This window comes from Hemiscyllium ocellatum, chromosome 5 (genome assembly GCF_020745735.1).
Source record: "Hemiscyllium ocellatum isolate sHemOce1 chromosome 5, sHemOce1.pat.X.cur, whole genome shotgun sequence".
Classification (NCBI taxonomy): domain Eukaryota; kingdom Metazoa; phylum Chordata; class Chondrichthyes; order Orectolobiformes; family Hemiscylliidae; genus Hemiscyllium; species Hemiscyllium ocellatum.
In genome coordinates, this window is record NC_083405.1 from 89,156,957 (window position 1) to 89,181,468 (window position 24,512).

Here is a 24,512-nt window from a genome sequence, read left to right on the forward strand (position 1 = left end):
TTTTGAAGGGATGGATGAGAGCAACTTGGAAAGTTGTTTGGTCAGCTTCCAAAGACACACTCTCCTCAATGGTCAGCACCTGGAGAATCTGCCTGCTGTACTTCATTGCACTCCCTGTCCAATGGTAAACTTTTAGCTGGTTGCCTTCAGCATGACTCCCTCATCAGGACTTCACTGATCTGTGCAAGATCAAAACCTCGAAAATGGTCCTAATGAGTGATAATCTTTAGAGCTAATAAAATTCCACTCAGTCTAAACTAGGAAGAGTAATTTAATTTTGTTTCCTGTACACAATTTTTGAATTAAAAAAGTTCAGGAAAGAAAAAATGTTTTAACAACTAAATTCAGAGACAAAGATGTCAAAAACATCTACATCACCATACTTAAATTCAGGTGGAATGAGAATCCTCACTTGTAAAATTTAAATTTAAATGTATCTCATAGCTTTGCAAAAAGTTAAAAATCACACAACACCAGGTTATAGTCCAACAGGTTTATTTGGAAACATTAACTTTGCTTTCTCCCCAAAGATACTACCAGACCTGCTGAGTACCTGGAGCAATTTACATTGTTGTGATTGAAATCCATATGGAGTTCAAGTTTCTTACTGAGAAAGCACACCAGAAGAGTTAAGGGCCAGTGTATTCCTTCATCAGATGGTTAAAAGAGCAGTGCTCCGAAAGTGCGTGCTTCCAAATAAACCTATTGGACATAACTTAGTATTGTGAGATTTTTAACTTTGTCCACCCAGTCCAACACCAGCTCCTCCAAATCATAAATACATTTCAAAAGTTCACTTCCACTGGAATACACTGGATTTCAATCACAACAACAACAGAAATTGCTCAAGAAACTCAGCAGGTCTGGTAGTAGCTGTGGGGAGAAAGCAGAATTAACCTTTCAAGTCTGATGATGCTTCATCAGAACTCCGTTCTGTCCCTCAGAATTGTCAGCAAGGTTTGGTTAATTGGCGTGCAATTTCTTGGTCTATCCCTTCCCCCGCCTTGTGACAATGTTAGCAGTCCTCCAGTATCCCATTTGGGGCTGAAAAGATTTGAAAATTGTTTCCCAAGTTGCCAATATCGCCTCCCTTATCTCCCTCAATAGCCGGAGGCACATCTCAGGTAGACCTACAGATTTATCCACCTTTGAGGCTGCAAAATCTGCTCATATCTCCTCTTTCTCAAATATTAATTTCATCTAACATTTCAGCTCTCCATCCTGATGTCTACACTTGCCATTGTCCCTTTTCATTATAAAGACTATGCCAAAGTCAACTGCATCCACACACAGATTACCTCTATGGTCCCAGTAGTTTGCTCTCTTTCTCCAACTATATCTATCTGCCAATGCAGTCTCATGGACACATAATATTTTTCATAAAAGGTCCCCTCCCATCCATACACTTCTTGTGCTCTTTTAGGGACTATGCCTTATTGAGCCCTCCGCATCTGAAATAAGCTTCATTTTATTTCATAACCCTAAACTTTATTCACTTGATATCCAGCATTTTCCAGTCTTAGAATCATACAAACCCTACAGTCATAAGCAGGCCATCCTTCTACCCTATCCTGTCACCCTGCATTTCCCATGGCCAATCCAGCTAACCTATACATCTTCGGACTATGGGAGGTAATCGTAACACCCGGAGAAAACTCACGCAGACACTGGGAGAATGTCTGTGTGGCGTTTGCACACAGTCGTCTAAGAGTGATTTCGAACCTTGGGCCCTAGTGCTGTGAGGCAGCAGTGTTAATCACTGAGCCACCGTGCCACTCTTCCTTCCACCTGTTGTCTTTACAGGACCATATTTACCTGTACTCTCGCTATTTACTCCTTAAATCCCTCCCACCAATCTAACACAACTTTATCTGCAAGTCGGTGTTCCCAGTCCGCTTGGTCCAAATTGTATCTCACTGTAACAAAAATTAGCTCTTCCCTTGTTTAGAACTTTTATTACTGGCCCATCACTTTCCTTTTGCATAATTACCCTAAATCTAGCAGAGTTATGGTCACTAACACCAAAATTCTACCTTACTGATATGCCTTCCATGTGCCCAGAGCAATTTCCTCTTCCTTGTTGGGCTTTTTACATACTAGCTAAGTAAGAAAGAAAATCTCTTTAGAGTAATTTAGTAATTTTGCTCCCTGCTGAAAATGTGTTGCTGGAAAAGCGCAGCAGGTCAGGCAGCATCTAAGGAACATGAGATTCGACGTTTCGGGCATAAGCCAGTCTTCAGGAATCAGCCCTTCTTATGCCCGAAACGTTGAATCTCCTGTTCCTTGGATGCTGCCTGACCTGCTGCGCTTTTACAGCAACACATTTTCAGCTCTGATCTCCAGCATCTGCAGACCTCACTTTCTCCTCGATAATTTTGCTCCCTCCCTACCTTTCCATAAGCTCTCAGTTAATAATTGGGCATTTAAAATCCACTAATAATACATTATTCTTCTTATACTTGTGACTGTTGGGAACCTACAGCACATGCCCAGTTGCATATTAGTCCCTTTCATGTTTTTACTTCTTCTCAATTGAAGGACCTCACTGCCTTAACTGAATCCTCGAATAATATTTCAAACCCACATTCTCCTCTTCTATCCTCCTTTCTGTCTCATCTGAGCTGCCAATCCTGCTCATCGCTCAACCAAGGCTTAGTCAGAGCTACAAGATTACCCTCCCATGTGCCTGTGTGTGCCCTCAGCTCATCTATGGGCTCTCACCCGAAACATCAATTCTCTTGCTCCTTGGATGCTGCCTGAGCTGCTTTTCCAGCACCCCACTCTCGACTCACCTACCTTATTCCTCTGGCACCCTACATTAAAAATATATTTAATTTAGTTTTGCCTAAATTGCTTCCTTCTGATATAACCCATGCATCTTCTGCCATACAAGCTCACTTACAAGTACTAACTGTTCATAATCTCAGCTTTTCTCCACTCTGTGCTACTTCTCAGGATTCCAATTCCCTGACAAATTAATTTAAATCCACCCCAAAGCATGAACAAACCCCACCCCGAAGATGTCGATCCCATTCTTATCCAGATATCCGACTCTGTCCAACTTGCCTAGGTTCCATCTCCCCCAGAAAATGGTTGGAATACCTGAGGAATCAATGTTGCACCATCTCTCCAGCCATGCATTCAACTGCTCTGCCCTTCAGTTCTTGTATAGCACAGCACTGCAATTATTCTGAAGATTATGACCTTTGAATCTATGCTTTTCAATTTCCAACATAATTCCCTAAAGTCTCCTTGCAGAACCTGATTTCTCATGTCATTGGTCCTATCAGGCTCTACAACGTCTGGCCGTTCACTCTCTTTCTTCAGAATGCCCCAAAGCTATTGTGTGATATCCTCAACAGTGGCTCATGGGAGGCAACGTACCATCTTGGAGTCACATCTATAGCCACAGAAGAATCTACTTACTCCCTTACTACACCTCCTCCTCCCATTCATAAGTAGTTAGGCAACCCACAGCACCTACTGACTGTGGCTCACATCCACAGCAAAATCATTACTCTCATGATCTTTCTGAGGGTGAGCAAGACTCCCTGACATACTCCCCTTCTTGAATGGCAGTCTCCAATATATGTCATCAGCTGATTGCAAGACTGGGAGACATTCTTGGCCTGTCACAGGTTTGAAAGAAAATTAGAAAAACTTGACCAAGAGTCTCCACAGCTCTGGATTACAAAATGCAGGTAAAAGAACAGGACCGACTCAGCAATTAAGACTCCGAGGGGCCAATTGGTTTAGTGAGTTGGATGGCTGATGTGGATCAGATGGGTGTCCACAACACAAGGTTGATTGCGGTTCTGGATGGGGTGAACATGGAGCCCACAGTAGATTATGTCAGACATGCCTTACAGTAAAGGGGAGCAGAGTATTTCATACGGACAAATGTCTGTGTCACTTCATTAATTTAATCAATGTCCTTGAAATTTCAGTTGTTCCTTTTATTTCAAACTTCAAAATCCTGACAGCTTTATATCTATGTACTGTTTCAAACTACTTATCACAAATTGAAGATGATAATCATCTCGGCAATAATCCAATCTCATACAACTATTGAGGACCTCTTGCCACGGAAGCTCAATAGACAATAGGTGCAGGAGTAGGCCATTCAGCCCTTCAAGCCTGCACCACCATTCAATATGATCATGGCTGATCATTCCTAATCAGTATCTGCTTCCTGCCTTCTCTCCATAACCCTTGACTCCACTATCTTTGAGCGCTCTATCCAACTCTTTCTTAAGTGAATCCAGAGGCTGGGCCTCCACTGCCCTCTGGGGCAGAGCATTCCACACAGCCACCACTCTCTGGGTGAAGAAGTTTCTCCTCATCTCTGTCCTAAATGGTCTACCCCGTATTTTTAAGCTGTGTCCTCTGGTTCGGCACTCACCCATCAGCGGAAACATGTTTCCTGCTTCCAGAGTGTTCAATCCTTTCATAATCTTATATGTCTCAATCAGATCCTCTCTCAGTCTTCTGAACTCAAGGGTATACAAGCCCAATCGCTCCAGTCTTTCAGTGTAAGGTAATCCCACCGTTCCAGGAATTGACCTCGTGAACCTACGCTGCACTCCCTCAATAGCCAGAATGTCTTTCCTCAAATTTGGAGACCAGAACTGCACACAGTATTCCATGTGTGGTCTCAGCAGGGACCTGTACAGCTGCAGAAGCACCTCTTTCCTTCTATATTCAATTCCTCTTGTTATGAAGGCCAGCATGCTATTAGCCTTCTTCACTACCTGCTGTACCTGCATGCTTGCTTGCCTTCATTGGACTGGTGTACAAAAACACCCAGATCTCTCTGTACTGCCCCTTAACCTAAATTTATTCCATTGAGGTAATAATCTGCCTTCCTGTTCTTGCCACCAAAGTGAATAACCATGCATTTATCCACATTAAACTGCATCTGCCATGCATCTGCCCATTCTCCTAACCTGCCCAGGTCACCCTGTAATCTCATAACATTCTCCTCACATTTCACCCTGCCACCCAGCTTTGTATCATCAGCAAATTTGCTCATGTTATTGCTGATACCATCTTCTATAACATTAACATATATTGTAAAAAGCTGCGGTCCCAGCATGGATCCCTGCTGTATCCCACTGGTCACTGCCTGCCATTCCGAAATGGAGCCGTTTATCACTACCCTTTGTTTCCTATCAGCCAACCGAAACCATGTGCCTTAATTTTACTCACTAACCTCCTGTGTGGGACTTTATCAAAAGCTTTCTGAAAGTCCAGGTACATTACATCTACTGGATCTCCCTCGTCCATCTTCAGAGTTACATCCTCAAAAAATTCAAGAAGATTAGTCAAGCATGATTTCCCCTTCATAAATCCATGCTGACTCGGTCCTATCCTGTTACTACTATCCAGATGTGCCATAATTTCATCCTACATACTAGACTCCAGCATCTTTCCCACCACCGAGGTCAGACTAACTGGTCTATAACTTCCTGCTTTCTCTCTCCCACCTTTCTTAAAAAGTGGTATAACATTAGCCATAGCCTGCTCTCATAGCCAGTCTTTGCAATATTTGGTTTCACAGAATTCAACTTGGTACAGAACTCTGCAATCTATTTCGTGCTTCCCTGCACATCAAAAACCTTGTTGAAAATGTAATTATATGCCAACCACATAACTTCCAGCAATACGACTATCCATTCTTTAAAAGACCTCACTACATTAATTAGGAAAGACCCGTTCCCCATAATTCCATACTAATTCCATCACCATGTGTAGTTACAGAATAATCCTTCTTTAGTGCACTAACCACAATAAACTTTAGACTCACTGGCCTGTAGTTTTCTGGATCACTTCGATCTCCCTGAGAAGACTGGCATAAGTGCTAATTTAAATTTCAGAACATTGTAAATAAAGAATTCATCAGACCGCCTTAATGTTTGCTACTGTTTTACTGCTATTGATTTCTCTTTATATTGCGGTAAAAATAGCTTTCTTCTTGCTCAACTAGAAAAGGGTAATCAATTTTAAAGTAATGGAGGGCTGACTTATAACAATATCGGTTTAGTCACTTCAGTTATTAAATAGCAGTGCATGTGGATCCATGTATTTTAAAGAACTTGAATCAATTGATAAAAAAAAGTTCTTCGAAAGAAAAAAAAGCCAAAATTAAACACCATCCATTTTAACAATATATAAAAGCATGAAATGAAATATATCTGGCTTACGTAACAAACTAACAGCAAAGCAAAATACATGTACTGATCCAGAGAAGAGACTATTTGTTATGTTAAAAAAAACACTACATATAGGTATTATCTAAAACTAAGCTGTTCGGAGATAATATTGTACACCTATGGAACAGAGGGGACTTGAAATTGGGCTTCTTGTTCCAGAGATAGGGACACTACCACTGTACAATAGCCCTTCCAAAGATACTGCAATACCAGGTTAATATGTGCAGTGGACGAAGCAAACCTTTAATTCCTCTTCCTGCTCTCAAAAAAAGTGCAATTTAATAAATCGTCACCAGATAAGGGACATATCAGACACTTAACTGATAAGAACTGACACTATACTTGATCTTAGTTAGATATAGAGTCATAGAGATGTACAGTACGGAAACAGACCCTTCGGTCCAACCCATTCATGCCTACCAGATATCCCAACACAATCTAGTGCCACCTGCCAGCACCCAGCCCATATTCCTCCAAACACCTCCTATTCATATAATGGCATTTGGATGTATATATGTTGCAAATGCACTATCCTTCATCACTTGCTCTGGCAATGAAAATTATTTTCATGTAAGATAATGTTAAAATCTGTTTTAGGGCTGCAAGAGAGTTGCTAGGGAAAAAATAGGCCCACTCAAGGATAAAGGAGGGAGGATTCTGTAAACCCACAGAAAATGGGTGAGATCTGTTAAGCATATTCACCGAAGAGAGGGAGCTAAGGGATGTTGAGGTTTGGGAAAAAAGTGTGGGACTACTCTCAGACAGGTCAACATAATGTCAGAGGAAGTGTTGGGTGTCATGAAATACATTAAGGTTAAGAAGTCCCCAGAGCCTGATGTGATTTATGCTAAAATATGGTGGGAGGCAAGAAAGGAAATAACTGGGGCCTTAACAGATACCTTTGCATCCTCTTTGGCTTTGGATGAGGTTCCAGAGAACTGGAGAATGATCAATATCGTTCCTTTGTTTAAGAAGGCAAATCAAGATAGTTCACGTAATTACAGGCCGGTGAGCCTGATGTTGTGGTGGGGAAGCTGTTGGAGGCGATACTGATAGCCAGGATTCATTTACATTTGGAAGTGAATGGACTTATTAGTGATAGGCAACAGGGGTTTGTATGGGGAAGGTCATGTCTCACCAACTTGATTGAGTTTTTTTTCCAGGAGATGACAAGAGTGATTGATGAGGGAAGGGCAAAGTACATGGACATAAGTAAGGCATTTGATAAGGTACCTCATGGAAGGCTTACACAAAAGGTAAAATCTCATAAGTTCCAGGGTGCTGGCTAGATGGATACAGATCTGGCTTGGTCATAAAAGACAACAGAGATGGAAGGGTGATTTTTGGCATGGAGATCAGTAACTAGTGGTGTTCCAAAGGAATCAGCGCTGGGACCTTTGTTGTTTAAAATGACATATGGAGCTTAATCTGGACAAATGCCATTTGATGCATTTTGGAAGATCAAATTCAGGTGTCAATTGTACAATAAATGGTCGAACTCCTCAGAGCATTGACATACAGAGGGATCTGGGCATAGAGGTCCACAGATCCCTGAAGGTGGCAACACCGGTGGATAAGGTTGCCAAGAAGGTATACAACATATTGCCTTCATTGGCCAGGGCATCACGTATAAACATTGGAAAGTTTAGAGGACATCAGTCACAGGGTAGTGGAAATATGTAAACGTAGGGTCTGAGAGGGTAGTGGTGGCAGGTACTCTTGTAACATTTAAGCAGCATCTGGATTAGCAATTATAAATGTCATGACATAGTAGGCATTAGACCTAGTGCAGATAAAATGAGAAGAATGTAGTTTAGTGTTTGTTGATCAGCATAGATATAGTGGGCCAAAGGGCCTGTTTCTGTGCTGTATGACTCGATCACACCCGATACTTTAGAGGAGCTCCAATCAATAGGATTCTTTTATAGACACTATTATAGCTTAAAATATCGTCATGGATAGAGAAACAATTATAAAATCATGTTTTTAGAAATGGGATGTGGATATTGTTGGCAAGGCTGGGATTTGTTGCTCATCTCCAACTGCTGTGGACCTGACGGAAGTGGGCCAGAGAGCTAGAGGACAGATAAAAGTCAAACACGTCAGTTTTTCGACACTTTATTAAGTAGTCTTGTATAAAGGCAAATTTTTCTCAGTTTCCTCTTTACCAAAATAAGCATTTCCTCCATTTCCATTCATTCCCCTTTCAAAAATGCAACTTCTGCAGTACAGAGACGGTCTGTGTATATCATACCACCTCTAGAACTTTTCAGTTACTACAGTTTATTTTTTGCATATGTTTGTTATGAATATATTTATAGATTGCTTTTAATACTACTCAAATTTTCTAGTTTAGCTCTCCCATCAGTTTAATCACTTTGTAATCTTTACATCCATCGTCATATCCAACATATTCTATTATTGTCTCAAGAAAACAAAAATCTTATTTTTGCTCTATTCATCACATTGGTTACTCCTTCTGCATTATGGTGGAAGCATTCTGAAACTGCACATCTGCTAAAATTTAACAAACATTTAGAAATTGGATATTTTTTCCTCACAAAATGTTTGGTTTCTTATATTTGCTATCCAATAGTTCTCATTTTATTTGGAAGTTGTTTGATTATATTCACATTCCATCATAAGCCTAACACATATCTTCACATTATGATCATCGTTGAAGTTATTTTGAGTGGTCCTGCTCCAGTATTATCCAGTTGTTCAGTATAAGAGCAACATTACAAGATTGCATCGATTCTGTACTTCATCCTGTCACATTCCTAGTTGCAGATGTTCCTCAAACAATTCCTCCATGATCAATGTTTGTTTTTTACATCATCAGTTGAGTCCCTAACCTTCTTTGTTACAAGAAGGAGGAAGAAGTGGAAGAGAAGTTTGCTCTCCATTCTTAATACGTGGAATCTTTCTTAAGTCTTGGTTTAACAGGTGTTACTTTTGAGTTTTGGTAAAAGAAAAACATTGGAGCATTTCATTTTGCATGCTTCAGTACAACTCACACAAAATGCTAATTTAATCTAACAGAAAACACCATTTACATTGTATGAGAGAGAGTGTTGACTAGCTAGTAAGTGAAGTCAGATTAACAGAAGTGTTGTTATGGAGAATGCACCAGTTAAATGATGATTGACAATTAACTATCAACCTTGATCTACAATTTAAACAAGAGTTTGGCTGACTGAATCAGAATCAGAATCCCCACAGTCTGGTCATGCCTTTGACCTGAAATTAACCAAAGAATAGCTTGTCACCTATTTTTCCAAGCTAAACCACACAAACTATATACTCACAGCTGCAAAGAATACAGCCCTGAGTATTAACATGTGGTTTCTACTACAAATGCACAACACCACAAACCAACTGACATTATTGTTGGTAGCTTAACCAGAGGGTCACCACACCTTGGGTAAGGAGAGAGATTGGGAAAGAACATCATTCATGGAAACCTCAACCAGTGTGGGAAATGAAATCCAATTGTTCAAAGCAGCCATCCAGCCTGCTGAGCTAATGGGCCCAGGGTAAAAAACTGTCCATATTACTATGTTATTGGGTTATTATTTTCATTGGAAATCAACATATTGTAATCCTTTACATATGATACTCCCCGAAGTGGATTAACTTGCCAACACTCACTTTATAAGCCTAGACTTGAAACTTAGCACATGGTTGAGAGAGATCATGATTGATATCTATATCTTATGTCAGTACAGAATTTGAATACTGCTGAAAAACAGACTTTTTGTCAAAAAACTTTTCATTGTGTGTTCATCAGGACAGTTTGCAAGAAGTATCAAAGCAAAGGAAAAACAACATTTATGCTGCATGCAATGAGTGTGCGGATTGGTTCGAAAAAGTGAAGGTCAGAGAGTATGCACCATTTAAAATGATTATACTGTCAGTTAACTGTTATGTTTTGCTTAAATTTTAAACAATGCAGGTTGATTCTGGCCAAGGTGCTGTCCTGAGAAATAAATTAATGCATGGCTGTCACCTATTTTGTCAAGTTGAAAAAAGATGCAGCGTGTGCTTTTTTTCCCCTCATCCTGTCCACAATAGAATAGGACACGGTCCATTAAAATATGTAGCTTCCAGTACACACACAAATATGCTACAGCACATTGGCTCAGTGGCTCGCACTACTGCCTCACAGCACTAGGGACCCGGGTTCAATTCCAGCACATTCTCCCCATATCTGTGTGGGTTTCCTCCGGGTGCTCTAGTTTCCTCCCGCAATCCAAATTTGTGCAGATTAGGTGAATTGGCCATGTTACGTTGTCCATAGTGTTCAGGGATGTGTAGATTAGATTAGATTAGATTTACAGTGTGGAAACAGGCCCTTCGGCCCAACAAGTCCACACCGACCCGCCGAAGCGCAACCCACCCATACCCCTACATATACCCCTTACCTAACACTATGGGCAATTTAGCATGACCAATTCACCTGACCCGCACATCTTTGGAGGGTGGGAGGAAACCGGAGCACCCGGAGGAAACCCACGCAGACACGGGGAGAACGTGCAAACTCCACACAGTCAGTCGCCTGAGGCGGGAATTGAACCCAGGTCCCTGGCGCTGTGAGGCAGCAGTGCTAACCACTGTGCCACCGTGCCGCCCCTTGGTCTGGGGTAAACATAGGGTAGGGGGATGAGTCTGGGTGGGTTACTCTTTGAAGGTTCAGTGTGGAAATCGGCTGAAGGGTCTATTTCCACGCTGTGGGGATTCTATGATTCTACTTTGCAAGCCTGACTGGCCACCCCAAAATGATTTTCAGAAAAATTCTTCTCACTTTCAGGATTATTTAGCAAATGCTGTCAAATTGCAGCTGATGTTTGGCAATGAATTTTGTGACCAGTTTCATTGGGCACAATTGCTGTTACCTGTTCTGAGCATCCAAAGGGTCATACGATTGGATCAGATACAGTGCTGAAAATGTGTTGCTGGAAAAGTGCAGCAGGTCAGGCAGCATCCAAGGAGCAGGAGAGTCGACGTTTTGGGCATGAGCCCTTCTTCAGATACAGTGCGATAGTTTCATTCGCGTTTAGTCTCACATTAAGAAAATCATGCAACAGCCCCACCATTTAAACTGGTAGGGCCAGAAACACAATGCAGCTGATAGATGTAAGGAAAGTTTGCATTCTATAAATAATGGTCTTAATTCTTCAATTGTTATTACAGAACCAACTGTACTGTTTAGATATAATCTGCCATCTTTGAGACGTATATTCCTACCATTATGCTAGTACTGAAATTCATAGTATATCATTTACTTGTGTGATAGACCAAGTATCCTTTAGCTTGACAGCAGCATCTTGTTAGTGGTGAACATCATTGTACTGCTTTTGCATAGCAGCAGTACAAAAAGGCTAGCTTAACCTGTTCAAAGTTTTCAGGTGCTGTTTCTTTCCAGGGAACTTTCTGGTTAGGAAATTTTCAGAAAAAAAGACCATTGCCAGTTTGCATGACATATGATAAGAAATAATCTGAATGTTTGCAAAATCCTGAGTTTTAACAGTTATTCAGTCATGTGATGTTGATATTGCTAACTTTGTATTGACAGCCACTCTAATTGCTAGAGGGCAGCCAAGCATCAACCACACTGTGGGTCTGAGTCATGTGTAGACCAGACCAGGTAAGGATGGTCAATTTCTTTCCCAAAAAGGAAACTAGGTGATCGAGTTGGGTTTTTACAACAATTGACACAGTGCTTACATAGTGGCTAGTCGCGTTAGGATATAAAAGATTTTTTATACCAAACCACAAAGAATAACAGGACGATGGTGATTGTACTTGACATTACAGACAAAAAAAAAATCTTTTCATGAAAGAAAATTGCATGACTGATCTATCCATTATTTACTCAGAATTAAAATTTAGATTCCCCACATTTTTAGTTGAACTTGATTTATTAAAATGTACAAAAATTCCATTCTACCACAAAAAGGAAGTGATGGCTTAGTGGTATTATTGCTGGACTATCAATTGGGAGACCTAAGTAATGTTCTTGGTTCCCAGGTTTGAATCCCACCATAGCTGATGGTGGAATTTGAATTCAATAATAATAATAAAAAAAAGAAAGAGTCTGGAGTTAAGAGTCTAATGATGACCATGAATCGGTTACCAATTGTCAGGAAAATCCCATCTGGTTCACTGATATCCTTTAGGGAAAGAAGCTGTCATTTTTAACCTGGTCTGGATCTGGAGTCACAGGTAATGTGGTTGATGCTTAACAGCCCTATGGGCAATTAAGAATGGGCAATAAATGCCAGTTTAGCCAGTGATGCCCTCATCCAGTGAATTTTTTTTTAAAAAAAACACATTTAACTAAGTTTGAAGAATAATCACAATACTATTTCTAAACAAAATAATGAGAGACAAAAACAAAAACCAATTTGGAACAATTCCCCAATAAACCTCACTTCCATCTATGAACATAAAGGTGGCGTAGGTCATTCAGCCTCTCGAGCTTGCTCCACTTTCAATCAATTTGGTGATGTTTGATCAATATCCAAACTTAATTTACAAATCTCTTATCCATTTCACAAAGTCTAGATCACACATTGGCATCTTGCCCAGGTTTCTCCACTGGAAATAGATTTTCTGCATCTTCTCTCTGGACCCTTTAATCGTTTTAACCATTTTGAGTAGATTAATCAAATGAAAATTAAAACAAAAATTTGCACAACTGTCCCAACACCTTTTAAGTTCTAAACAATGCTCTGATTGTTGCACTCAACACCACAACATTCTTCCTGAGATCTGGTGCCCAAAATTGAATGTGGTGCTCCAAATAAGATCTGATGAAGGTTCTACATTTTGTTAGATTTGCATTCTAACACACTGCAGTAATGAAACAAAAAGGCTAAAATTCCATTGACGTTTATTTTTGTACCTGCCCCCAAAGACACAAAAGAGTTTCTTAAAGACAATGTCAAAAACAAACAAGCATTACCGTGAACTGCAGAGTGACACTGGTCATATATGATCAGAGCTTCAAATACATTCAAGTCAAAACTGAGTCTATGGTCCTCTTAATGAATGAAATGCTGCTACACAAATTGAAGAAAATACAGAAGAAAGAAAAACTTATGCACAACTAAGAAGCGAGCAAAGAAATTCCACTCTGAAAAATATGTTGCTGGAAAAGCGCAGCAGGTCAGGCAACATCCAAGAAGCAGGAGAATCGAAATTTGGGGCATAAGCCCTTCAGGAAATCCTGATTTTCTGAAGAAGGGCTTATGCCCCAAACGTCGATTCTCCGGCTCCTTGGATACTGCCTGACTTGCTGCGCTTTTCCAGCAACACATTTTTCAGCTCTGATCTCCAGCATCTGCAGTCCTCGCTTTCTCCTAAGAAATTCCACAAGCAATTTCAAGAGTTAAATCTGATGAAACAAAGTATGATGTTTGTCACAAATCTATTCCTTCAAGTTGATGCTGAATTACTTTTTTTAAAAAAATATCCAGAAGTGTTCTTACACAGAACTAAACAATTCAAGTCAACGTTGATGGATTGGCTACCAAATTCCATTAAGTGTTTTATTTAAAAAGCCATTGAACTGATGTGGAGAGAACTACTATGCAATAGGGCATTAAGTTGAAAATCAGATGAAGAGACAGGCATATTTTTAGGACTTGTAAATAGAGAAAAATCTCCACTCCCATTTTCCTGTGGTGTGTTTCATGTGAAATCTTACTTTGTCTCTACATATGCCTGTGCGGAAGCATTTTTCCAAATGAAAATAGTCAAGTACAATTATCACAGCAACTCATAGATAGCCATCTAATGGTCTGTAGCAGTCTCAAACTACAATCCTAACTTCAAGGCCCTGGCAGATAACGTACATTCACACAGACGTGGGGAGTAAGGACAACGTTAATGTTAATGCTAAACAAGTCAAAAACTAGGTTGCTTATTCTATATTTTCTCAGAGGTAGTTTGAGGGCTGCACAGGATTTCAATAAGTAATTCTTGTGCTCAAAACATTTGGAAAACGTCTGCCTTCATGCAATAAAAGTTCACTTCAGCAAAAGGCCAATTAGCTAAACTATTTTAAGTTTTTATTGTAGTATACGTTTCAAATTTCACTGAGCTAAATTTGCAATTACTCAGCAATTCTCCTAAACTACCTCAACCGTTGATATACCAAAAACAGAACACAAAAAGTACCAAGTACTCTCAGTTCAAAGTACCCTCTTAACCTATAGAGGCACTTAAAGAAAACTACCCGCATAAAATTTCAGTACCTTGCTTTAGTGCTATGTGTAGACTCATTCTCGCCACAGAAACAATTGCAGGTCTTCACATCAGCCACAAAACACACTGGCCAACTGCTCCATGGGGTTCATCTCTTAGAATAAGCCAACTTAGTTTACTGAAATGTATTCTTAAAGTCGATTTTGTACAGTTCCTAGCAGCATTTAAATTGAGGTTTCAGGGAAGCTGTAAATCACTGAAATTTACTTACTTGTTAACTTGTTGTGACTTAGCACCAGCTGGGTGATATTGGAGAGAGTGACTGCAACAAAAAACAAACAACAAAATATAAGTACAGTAGTATATCGGTTATGCTACTGAACTAACAACCTCAGAAATAGATTCATAGCATAGAAGCAGACAAACTGAAGGCCATTTGATCAAATGCACCTGTGCTGGCTCTCTAAGAACAACGCACTAGTTCCACTTCTCTACCTGCAAAGTTTTATTCAATATCTTTTGAAAAGCACAATTTAAAAAAAAAATCGGTCTCCACCTTTTCACACAGTGCTTTCCAGCACAACCATTCACTGCAGCTTTTCCTTCTTTCATTTTAAATCAGTCAGAAGTCTTGTGCTGCAGCAGTAGCAATGCTACTTATTTGCCTGCCCATTATTCTATAAACAGATGGAGATAATAATGAATTATACCATTATTCAACAGCATTTGCAGTATTATGCAATTTCCTTGCAATTCTGTACCTCCAAACATTCCCCACTAGTCAGTGACCTAAAGTATAAATCCAATAGAGTAATAATATCTCCATTGCTTTTTAGACTCAGATGCTAGTGACACAGGAAGTCCTGAAGAAAGATTATACCCGAAATGTTGACTTCTCCACCTCCTGATGCTGCCTGGCTTGCTGTGTTCTTCCAGCCTCCTGCCTGTCTACTGTCAATAACATAGAAAGAGGCCATTAGACCAATGGTGCTTGCACCAGTCAAATATCAGACAACATTAATCCCGCATCCCAACTCTTTGCCCATAGCCCTGATGGAAATGGCAACACAAGTCAGTATGTAGATACTGTTGAGCTTTTCAACAGATTTGTAGCTCAGGTTGTGGATGTGGTTGTAGATTCGTTAGCTGAGCTACTATGTTTTTCTGCAGATGTTTCGTTACCTCGCTAGGTGACGTAATCAGCTTGTCTTTGATTAAGTGTTAGTTGTTTTTCCTGCCTGGTATTTAGGGGTTTCTGTTTTTGGTACTTCCAGCTCTGTATTGGAGTAGCTTGTTTATGGGGTCCAGTTCAATGTGTTTATTGATTGAGTTCCAGTTGGAGTGTCAGGCTTCAAGGAATTCACTTGCATGTCTGTTTTGCTGTGCTAGGATGGTTGCATTGTCAGAGTTGAATTCTACCCAAATCCAACGAGATGAATGTCATCTACAAAATATCCCGCAAGGACTGTGAAAACATTACATCGGACAAACACAAAGAAAACTGACTATATGAGTACACGAACACCAGCTTGCCACTATCAGACACGACTAGTACTTTCTCATTAGTACACAGAAAACAAAAGACACAAATCCAACTTGCACATGTAAATACCCAACTCTTTCTATGCATCAACATTTACAAATTCATGCATTTTAACACAGTTTGTTTTTCTATTCTTGTGAAAAAGTGAGGTTATTCATATGTTTTACTGTATCTGCCTTCTTGCTGTCATACACTTAAATTACCTAAATCCCTTGATAGCCTCTCTATCCTCCCAACAGTTTACATTTCCACCAAGGTTTGTATTGTTGGCAAAGGGACAAAAAGGGACAGAAAGTAATACAATCTTTATTTATGACTTGGATGTAAGTAGCTTAACACAAGAGGTGATTCCTCCAGCACTCTAATTCATGGTCTGCCTCATTTATGCCAACATTTTGCTTTATTCCTGATGAAGGGCTTATGCTCGAAACGTCGAATTCTCTATTCCTGAGATGCTGCCTAACCTGCTGTGCTTTGACCAGCAACACATTTGCAGCTGTGATCTCCAGCATCTGCAGACCTCATTTTTTACTCCTATCCACTGACCTATGCTAATATTTCTCCCAGTACCACTACCCCAACTTTTCCCATTTACCTGTTGGGGGCATTTAATTAAATGGCTTTCAGAACTCTAGCTGCACTATACATAAATGGTTCCTTTTGATCTATCCTGCTTGTTTATCATTGAAGAACTCTAGACTCACTATACTGTTTCCCTTTTGACTTGTTCTGAAAATCATAGTATAATTAAAGTGCATTAAGAAATCCCGAATAATCAATACCAGTAGCTTCACAACAATTGACTTGCTGTTGAATTTTAGTTCCTTCAGTTTCTCCAATGGTTTTTCTTTGATCTTATTAATTTCATTTATTGTTACCTCAGTCTTTTATCCCCCAAATTTCTGATATAATTTTTTTTTTCATTATTCAATATCTCTGCCATTTCCTCACTGTCTATAATAATTTCTTCACACTCAGTTTCGAAGGAAACTGTTTAATTTGGCAAAAACTTTTCCTTTTGTACATTAAGAAATCTCATATTAAAATGCTGGTTTGCTCTCATAACCAATTTTTCCTTTTTGGGCGACTCTTTTCTGGCTTTTAAAACATTCCCAAACATCAATTCTTTGCAACCATAAATCTCTTCTTTTAACCTAACGCTATGCTCAGCTTCCTGAATAAGCTACCAAAGAATCTTACTTGCAGTGTTTGTACTTACAATGGAAAATATTTGTTTTAAAGATTTTGAATAGCTTCTTTAAATATTTTCACAACTTCTTTAGGCTCATACTTTCAATCAACTTTAGCCAGTTTCCCCTCATCCTTATGTGATTGCTAGTTAACAAAATTCAAGGTTCTTCTTTGTGAATGAGGTTGCTAATGTCCCATGAATCAAAGCATGCTCTTCCCACACCACTCTGAGCCACAAATTTAATTAGTCACAGAGTCAGAGATGTACAGCAAGGAAACAGACCCTTCGGTCCAACCTGTCCATGCCGACCAAATATCCCAACCCAATCTAGTCCCACCTGCCAGCACACAGCCTATATCCCCTCCAAACCCTTCCTATTCATATACCCATTCAAATGCCTCTTAAAATGTTGCAATTGTACCAGCCTCCACCACATCCTCTGGCAGCTCATTCCATACATGTATCACCCTCTGCGTGAAAAAGTTGCCCCTTAGGTCTCTTTTATATATTTCCCCTCTCACCTGAAACCTATGCCCTATAGTTCTGGACTCCCCGATCCCAGGGAAAAGACTTTGCCTATTTATCCTATCCATGCCCCTCATAATTTTGTAAAACCCTATAAGGACACCCCTCAGCCTCCGACACTACAGGGAAAACAGCCCCAGGCCTGTTCAGCCTCTCCCTGTAGCTCAGATCCTCCAACCCGGGCAACATCATTGTAAATCTTTTCTGAACCCTTTCAAGTTGCACATCTTTCTGAAAGGAAGGAGACCAGAATTGCACGCAATATTCCAACAATGGCCTAACCAATGTCGTCTTCAGCTGCAACACAACCTCCCAACTCCTGTACTCAATACTCTGACCAATAAAGGAAAGCATACCAAACGCCTACTTCACTATCCTATCTACCGGTGACTCCACTTTCAAGGAGCTATGAACCTGCACTCCAAGGTCTCTGTTCAGCAACACTTCCTAGGACCTTACCATTAAGTGTATAAGTCCTGCTAAGATTTGCTTTCCCAAAACGCAACACCTCGCATTTATCTGAATTAAACTCCATCTGCCACTTCTCAGCCCATTGGCCCATCTGGTCCAGATCCTGTTGTAATCTGAGGTAACCCTCTTCGCTGTCCACTCTACCTCCAATTTTGGTGTCACCTGCAAACTTACTAACTGTACCTCTTATGCTCGCGTCCAAATCATTTATGTAAATGAGAAAAAGTAGAGGGTCCAGCACCGATCCTTGTGGCACTCCACTGGTCACAGACCTCCAGTCTGAAAAACAAACCTCCTTTACCACCCTCTGTCTTCTACCTTTGAGGCAGTTCTGTATCCAAATGGCTAGTTCTCCCTGTATTCCATGAGATCTAACCTTGCTAATCAGTCTCCCATGGAGAACCTTGTCGAAAGCCTTACTGAAGTCCATATATATCACATCTACTACTCTGCCCTCAATCTTCTTTGTTACTTCATCAAAAAACTCAATCAAGTTTGTGAGACATGATTTCCCACGCACAAAGCCATGTTGACTATCCTGAATCAGTCCTTGCCTTTCCAAATACATGTACATCCTGTCCCTCAGGATTCCCTCCAACAACTTGCCCACCACCGAGGTCAGGTTCACTGGTCTATAGTTCCCTGGCCTGTCCTTACCACCCTTCTTAAACAGTGGCACCACATTTGCCAACCTCCAGTCTTCCAGCACTTCACCTGTAACTATCGATGATACAAATGTCTCAGCAAGAGGCCCAGCAATCACTTCTCTAGCTTCCCACAGAGTTCTCGGGTACACCTGATCAGGTCCTGGGGATTTATCCACCTTTAACCGTTTCAAGACATCCAGCACTTCCTCCTCTGTAATCTGGACATTTTGCAAGATGTCACCATCTATTTCCTTACAGTCTATATCCTTTTCCACAGTAAATACTGATGCAAAATATTCATTTAGTATCTTCCCCGTTTTCTGTGGCTCCACACCAAGGGCGCCTTGCTGATCTTTGAGGGGCCCTATTCTCTCCCTAGTTACCCTTTTGTCCTTAATATATTTGTAAAAACCCCTTTGGATTCTCCTTAATTCTATTTGCCAAAGCTATCTCATGTCCCCGTTTTCCCTTCCTGATTTCCTTTTTAAGTATACTCCTACTTCCTTTCTACTCTAAGGATTCACTCGATCTATCCTGTCTGTACCTGACATATGCTTCCTTCTTTTTCTTAACCAAACCCTCAATTTCTATATCATCCAGCATTCCCTATACCTACCAGCCTTCCCTTTCACCCTGACAGAAATATACTTTCTCTGGATTCTTGCTATCCCATTTTCCAGACATCCCTTCACCTGCGAACATCTGCCTCCAATCAGCTTTTGAAAGTTCTTGCCTAATACCGTCAAAATTGGCCTTTCTCCAATTTAGAACTTCAACTCTTAGATCGGGTCTATCCTTTTCCATCACTATTTTAAAACGAATAGAATTATGGGTCGCTGGCCCCAAAGTACTCCCCCACTGACACCTCAGTCACCTGCCCTGCCTTATTTCCCAAGAATCTGCTTGACCTTATGCCAAATGGCACATGGCTCAAGTAACAATTCAGTGATTACTATGTTTGATGCTCTGCACTTTAGTTTGGACCCTAGCTTCTCAAACTGAATTCCTTGTTCTTCACATATAATTGGTCCTTAAGTGGACTCTGAAAATTGGATCCTCTCCTGTCATATTCATGCACAGCGATGAGTAGATGTTCTAATTGTGGCACCAGGTGGGCAAGGCAACCTTTGGAACTCATTCACAGCAAGACAGAGAACAGTGTCTCTGAACAGACTGTCCCTATCAATTGCCTTTTACTTCCCCCAGTGGAATGGCATCCTGCACTAAGCTTTTGCCAGCACCATGAACTCACTCTCCTCATCCATGTAAGTAGCAATCAGGTAGAAAAGTGAAGCCCAGAGCATCAGACAGGCCTTAGTATGTATGTCCACAGACCCTTGAAGGCAACAAGGCAGGAGGATAAGTTTGAGAAAGTGAGGACTGCAAATGCTGGAGATCAGAGTTGAGAGTGTGGTGCTGAAAAAGCACAGGTCACGTAGCATCCAAGGAGTAGGAGAATCAATGTTTTGGGCAAGAGCCCTTCATCAAGAAGGCATATGGAATACTTGCCTTTGTTAGTCAAGATGTTGACAAGAAGAACAGGGAGGTTACAATAGAATTGTATACAGTATAATATTAGTTAGGCCACTACTCTCTGCAGCTCTGGTCACCACAGTACAGGAAAGGTGATTGCACTCAAGTGGTGGGGGAAGGTTAAGATTTAAGGTAAGGGGCAGGTAACTTAGGGAGTATTTAAGGAAGAATTTTTTCACCGAGAGGGTGTAGGTTATTTATATGATCACTTGAAGCACCATATAATCTGTGGCAGTGGGCCAGGAACTGGAAAGTGAGGTGAAATGGATAGGTGCCCGATGACTGGCATAGACATGATGGGCTCAAAGGCCTTTTTAATGCTGTAAAACTATTCCTGTAAGGCAAGGGCTGAAGATCCTCCACCACTATACACTCCAAAACATTAATTCTAAAGTTTTACTAGTCTAAGGTAAGTAACTGCATCTGAAAACAAAATATACAGGTAACACTGCTTTACACGATGCTTCACAGCAGACGCAACTCAGATTATTTCTCAGCAACACAGAGCCAGGTCCAATGTTACTCAAGACACAAACACTTACTGCAAGTATAGTCATCAGGACACATTGCACAGATTCTGCAGTCACAGAACACCATTACCCTACTATGATTATCTAACCTTATTTATTTAGTTAAAAATCACACAACACCAGATTATAGTTCAACAGGTTTATTTGATCAACTGATGAAGGAGCAGCACACTGAAAGCTAGTGCTTCCAAATAAACCTATTGGACTATAAATCAGTGTTGCGTGATTTTTAACTTTGTACACCCCAGTCCAACACTGGCATCTACAAATTATGAAATATTTATTTAATTAGCCAAACTAACAATTTACTCAGTCTCTTATCTTAGATAAAGAAAGAACGAACAATGGAGGATACATTAAAAGGAAGCAGCGACTCCTTGCCCCTTTGCATCAAATTCCTGGCCTAACACTTATCCCTTGTCTCACTCTGTGCTCCCAATATGACAGTTAATAACTCTTCTTCAGGACTGTGACTTGGCCATGGAGGGTCCCGACCTGAAACATCAACTTTCCTGCTCCTCTGATGCTGCCTGACATGCTGTGTCTTTCTAGCTCCACATTTTATCGACAGAAAATGTTAGGCTAGTGATGGAAAAGTGTGGTACTTACACAGTCCTGAAATATCCAACATATTAGAGATCCCTCTGTCACTCAAATCCAATTCTGTCTGATTCTTTTCCTTGCATTCTTCCACTATTTTCTTCAATGATTTCGACATTTTCTACAGTGAAAGAAAATATAGTTGACAGTAGTATCCTGGTACATTTTTAAAAAGTCGCGATCTCAATCAAAACTTTTCATATTTCACTGTAAACAACTTGAGATGCTCGCAGAAACCAGGGCCTCGGGCGATGCATTTCCTTTAACCCAGACTCAGTTGAAAACATCCTGTTTTTCTGTAACTCTTTGCTCCACCATCTATTAGAAACCCGTCCTCAAAAACACAAAGCGCCCGCAACTTTTCTTTTACCTGAACCTTTCTAGGAGAATCCTCCAAAAAGACACCAAAACCCAGCTCACACCCAACCGGAAACACTCAGTCACAGCAGAAGAATTCCTACATTTGCGAACGCTCTGGCTTTAAAAGGACATTTCCTCCAGCAGTCCTGGAGCAGTGAGGGGACCAGCCAATCACCGTGAGGAAGCGAGCATTCAGCTGTCAATCACCAGCGTTGTCCAACCATTGGAGGTCGATCCGGCTAATCGAAGGAGGATAGGACCTCGCTGTCTGTCAATCATCGACATTGTCCAATCATTGGAACGGGGGGCTGCTCAGTCAGTGTGCAGCCGCTGCACGCTCCTTGGAAGCAGTTCAGCGATGCTACAATGTATCCCCATGTACAATGTTGTATCCAGAGTGGAAAAGTGGGAGCAGATTTTTGTATCATTTATAATACAGGTGTTTGTGGTCGGAATAAAGTTTTCAACCAGTAACTTCCGTGATTGGGGACTAAGTCCTGGCTTAATTCAGGGGATTTTCCCCCTAACTATGAAATTAATTTGAGTTCTATAATTTTAGAAATGTCAGTAAACTTGAATTATTAACATTCAGTAATCTGAAACAGTTTGCGAGGAAAGGTCTTTTGCTCAAAATAGTACAAACCTAATTTATTGTGCATTTTACATTAGCACGAAATTTCAAGCTGGTAACAAGGTAATTAAGTCATACTACCTGAGGAAAGAACGGGGCTCCGGAAGTATGTGGTTTAAAATAAACCTGTTGGATTATAACTCAGTGTTGTGTGATTTTTGACTTTGTGCACCCCAGTTCAACACTGGCAATTCCACATCAATGTTACATTCTATACTTTCCTGCCAATTTCAGAAAACCTGGATGATAAATAAACACCTGAGGAAGAAAATAAAAACCTTTAATATATGACTGCTAAAATGTATCCTAACAATTCCGTATACAAATGGTAAGACAAATGAGGTTGAAATTGCAAGAGCAAAGCTAAGTGGCAACATCTGAAAAGAAATGTCAATATTTCAGATGAAAAGCTGCAAAGGGCTCTTCTGCAGGATAGGGTGGTGGGTGCAGAAAGAGTAGTCGAACCAGGTCCAACTGGATGACATGATGTGGAGGTGCTGGTGTTGGACTGGGGTGGGTAAAATCAGAAGTGAACTTCACCTGACCAAGGAGTAGCGCTCAGAAAACTTGTGATTTCAAATTAACCTGTTGGACTATAACCTGGTGTCATGGGACTTCTGACTTTAGCTGGATGACAGCAAACGCCTGACAAGCTAAATTTATTTTCTGAGCTTCATAACAAATGTTTCCCATGTCACCAATATGCCTTCAAAAGTGCATGTTGAAAATTTTAGTGCAGGAAGGAGAGAGAAAGAAACTGACACAGCAGTGAACCTGCAAAGTTACTGCCTTTGCTGTTTGAATTCATGTATCACTGGACATCCGAGTGCATTAACAAACTGGGAAATTCACAACTAATCTTGGACAAACCTGTTTGGGAGAGGTCACAGCACAGAAACAGATAATTTGAACGTGGCCTTACAGTAAGTCTGCAGTAGTGAATAGAGTGGTTCTTTCTTGATTACATTATTTAATTGAGATATGTCTCTTGATTAACCTGAAAATGTAAGCCATAATTATTAATTTAACCTGGAGCAGTGTTTTGCAGAGGAATAAAACGGTGCTGTTTTCTGGGTCTGTAGATTGTGAAGGAGCAAAAATGGCTTTTAGTAGAGTGATATGTTGGATGTTGGAGTTTAGGAAGATTTTATGGGTTATTGAGTATTGTACCTGCAACAAATGCTGTTGATAGCGAATCCTATCAGATCAAATGGATTGGTTGGAGAGATAATTAGAGGCAATGAGGAATTTACAAGAGCAAGGGGATGTGATGGATGGCAGTTATGAGAAGTGGTGGGGCTGGGGGTGGGGGAAGTCGCAGATACAGTCACATAGATGGGTTACCTCCAGGAAAGGTAAGAGAGGTAGGCAGTTAGTGCAGAAGTCTTCTGTGACTATACCCATTTCAAACAAATATGCTGTTTTGGAAAATGTTGGGGATGATGGATTTTCAGGGAAATGAAGCACAAGCAGCCAAGTTTCTGGTATTGAGACTGGCTCTAATGCAATGAGGGGTATGTCGGGTTCCAAGTGATTGATTGTGTTAGGGGACTCTCTAGTCTGAGATACAGACAGATGCTTCTGTGGCCAGCAGCAAAAAGTCAGAATGGTGTGTTGCTTCTCTGGTGCCAAGATCAAGGATGTCTCAGAGTGGGTGCAGAATGTTCTCAAGGGGGAAAGGTGCCAGCAGGATGTCATTGTACACATTGGAACCAACGACGTAGGAAGGAAAGCGGTTGAGATTCTGAAGGGAGAATACAGAGAGCTAGGCAAGAATTTAAAAAAGAGCTCCACGAAAGTAGCAATATCTGAATTACTCCTGGTGCTATGCGCTAGTGAGGGCACGAATAGGAGGATAGAGCAGATGAATGCATGGCTGAGGAGCTGGTGTGTGGGAGAAGGATTTACATTTTTGGATCATTAGAAGCTCTTCAGGCGTAGAAGTGCCCTAAACAAGAAGGACGGTTTGCACCTAAGTCGGAAGGAAACTAATATACTGGCAGGAAGATTTACTAGAGCTGCTCGGGAGGATTTAAACTAGTAAGGTTGAGGGGGAA

At 40.7% G+C, this 24,512-nt stretch overlaps 1 protein-coding gene and 1 non-coding gene across 2 annotated transcripts in view; both read right to left on the minus strand.

Annotated features, from left to right (window-relative positions):
- The window catches only part of rsu1 (Ras suppressor protein 1), a 144,256-nt gene extending 122,279 nt beyond the window's left edge, over window positions 1-21,977 (minus strand). The window contains exons 1-3 of the mRNA XM_060825560.1: window positions 21,835-21,977; window positions 21,474-21,585; window positions 14,695-14,745 (exon numbers count right to left, since the gene is read on the minus strand). Coding sequence (XP_060681543.1) covers window positions 14,695-14,745; window positions 21,474-21,582 — 160 coding nt within the window. The 5' untranslated portion in view covers window positions 21,583-21,585; window positions 21,835-21,977. The remainder of the gene's footprint in view (window positions 1-14,694; window positions 14,746-21,473; window positions 21,586-21,834) is intronic.
- On the minus strand, window positions 6,389-6,586 carry LOC132816298 (U2 spliceosomal RNA). The gene has a single exon (XR_009644787.1). It is a non-coding gene; the product is annotated as a U2 spliceosomal RNA (small nuclear RNA).
- Window positions 21,978-24,512: the final 2,535 nt, after the last annotated feature.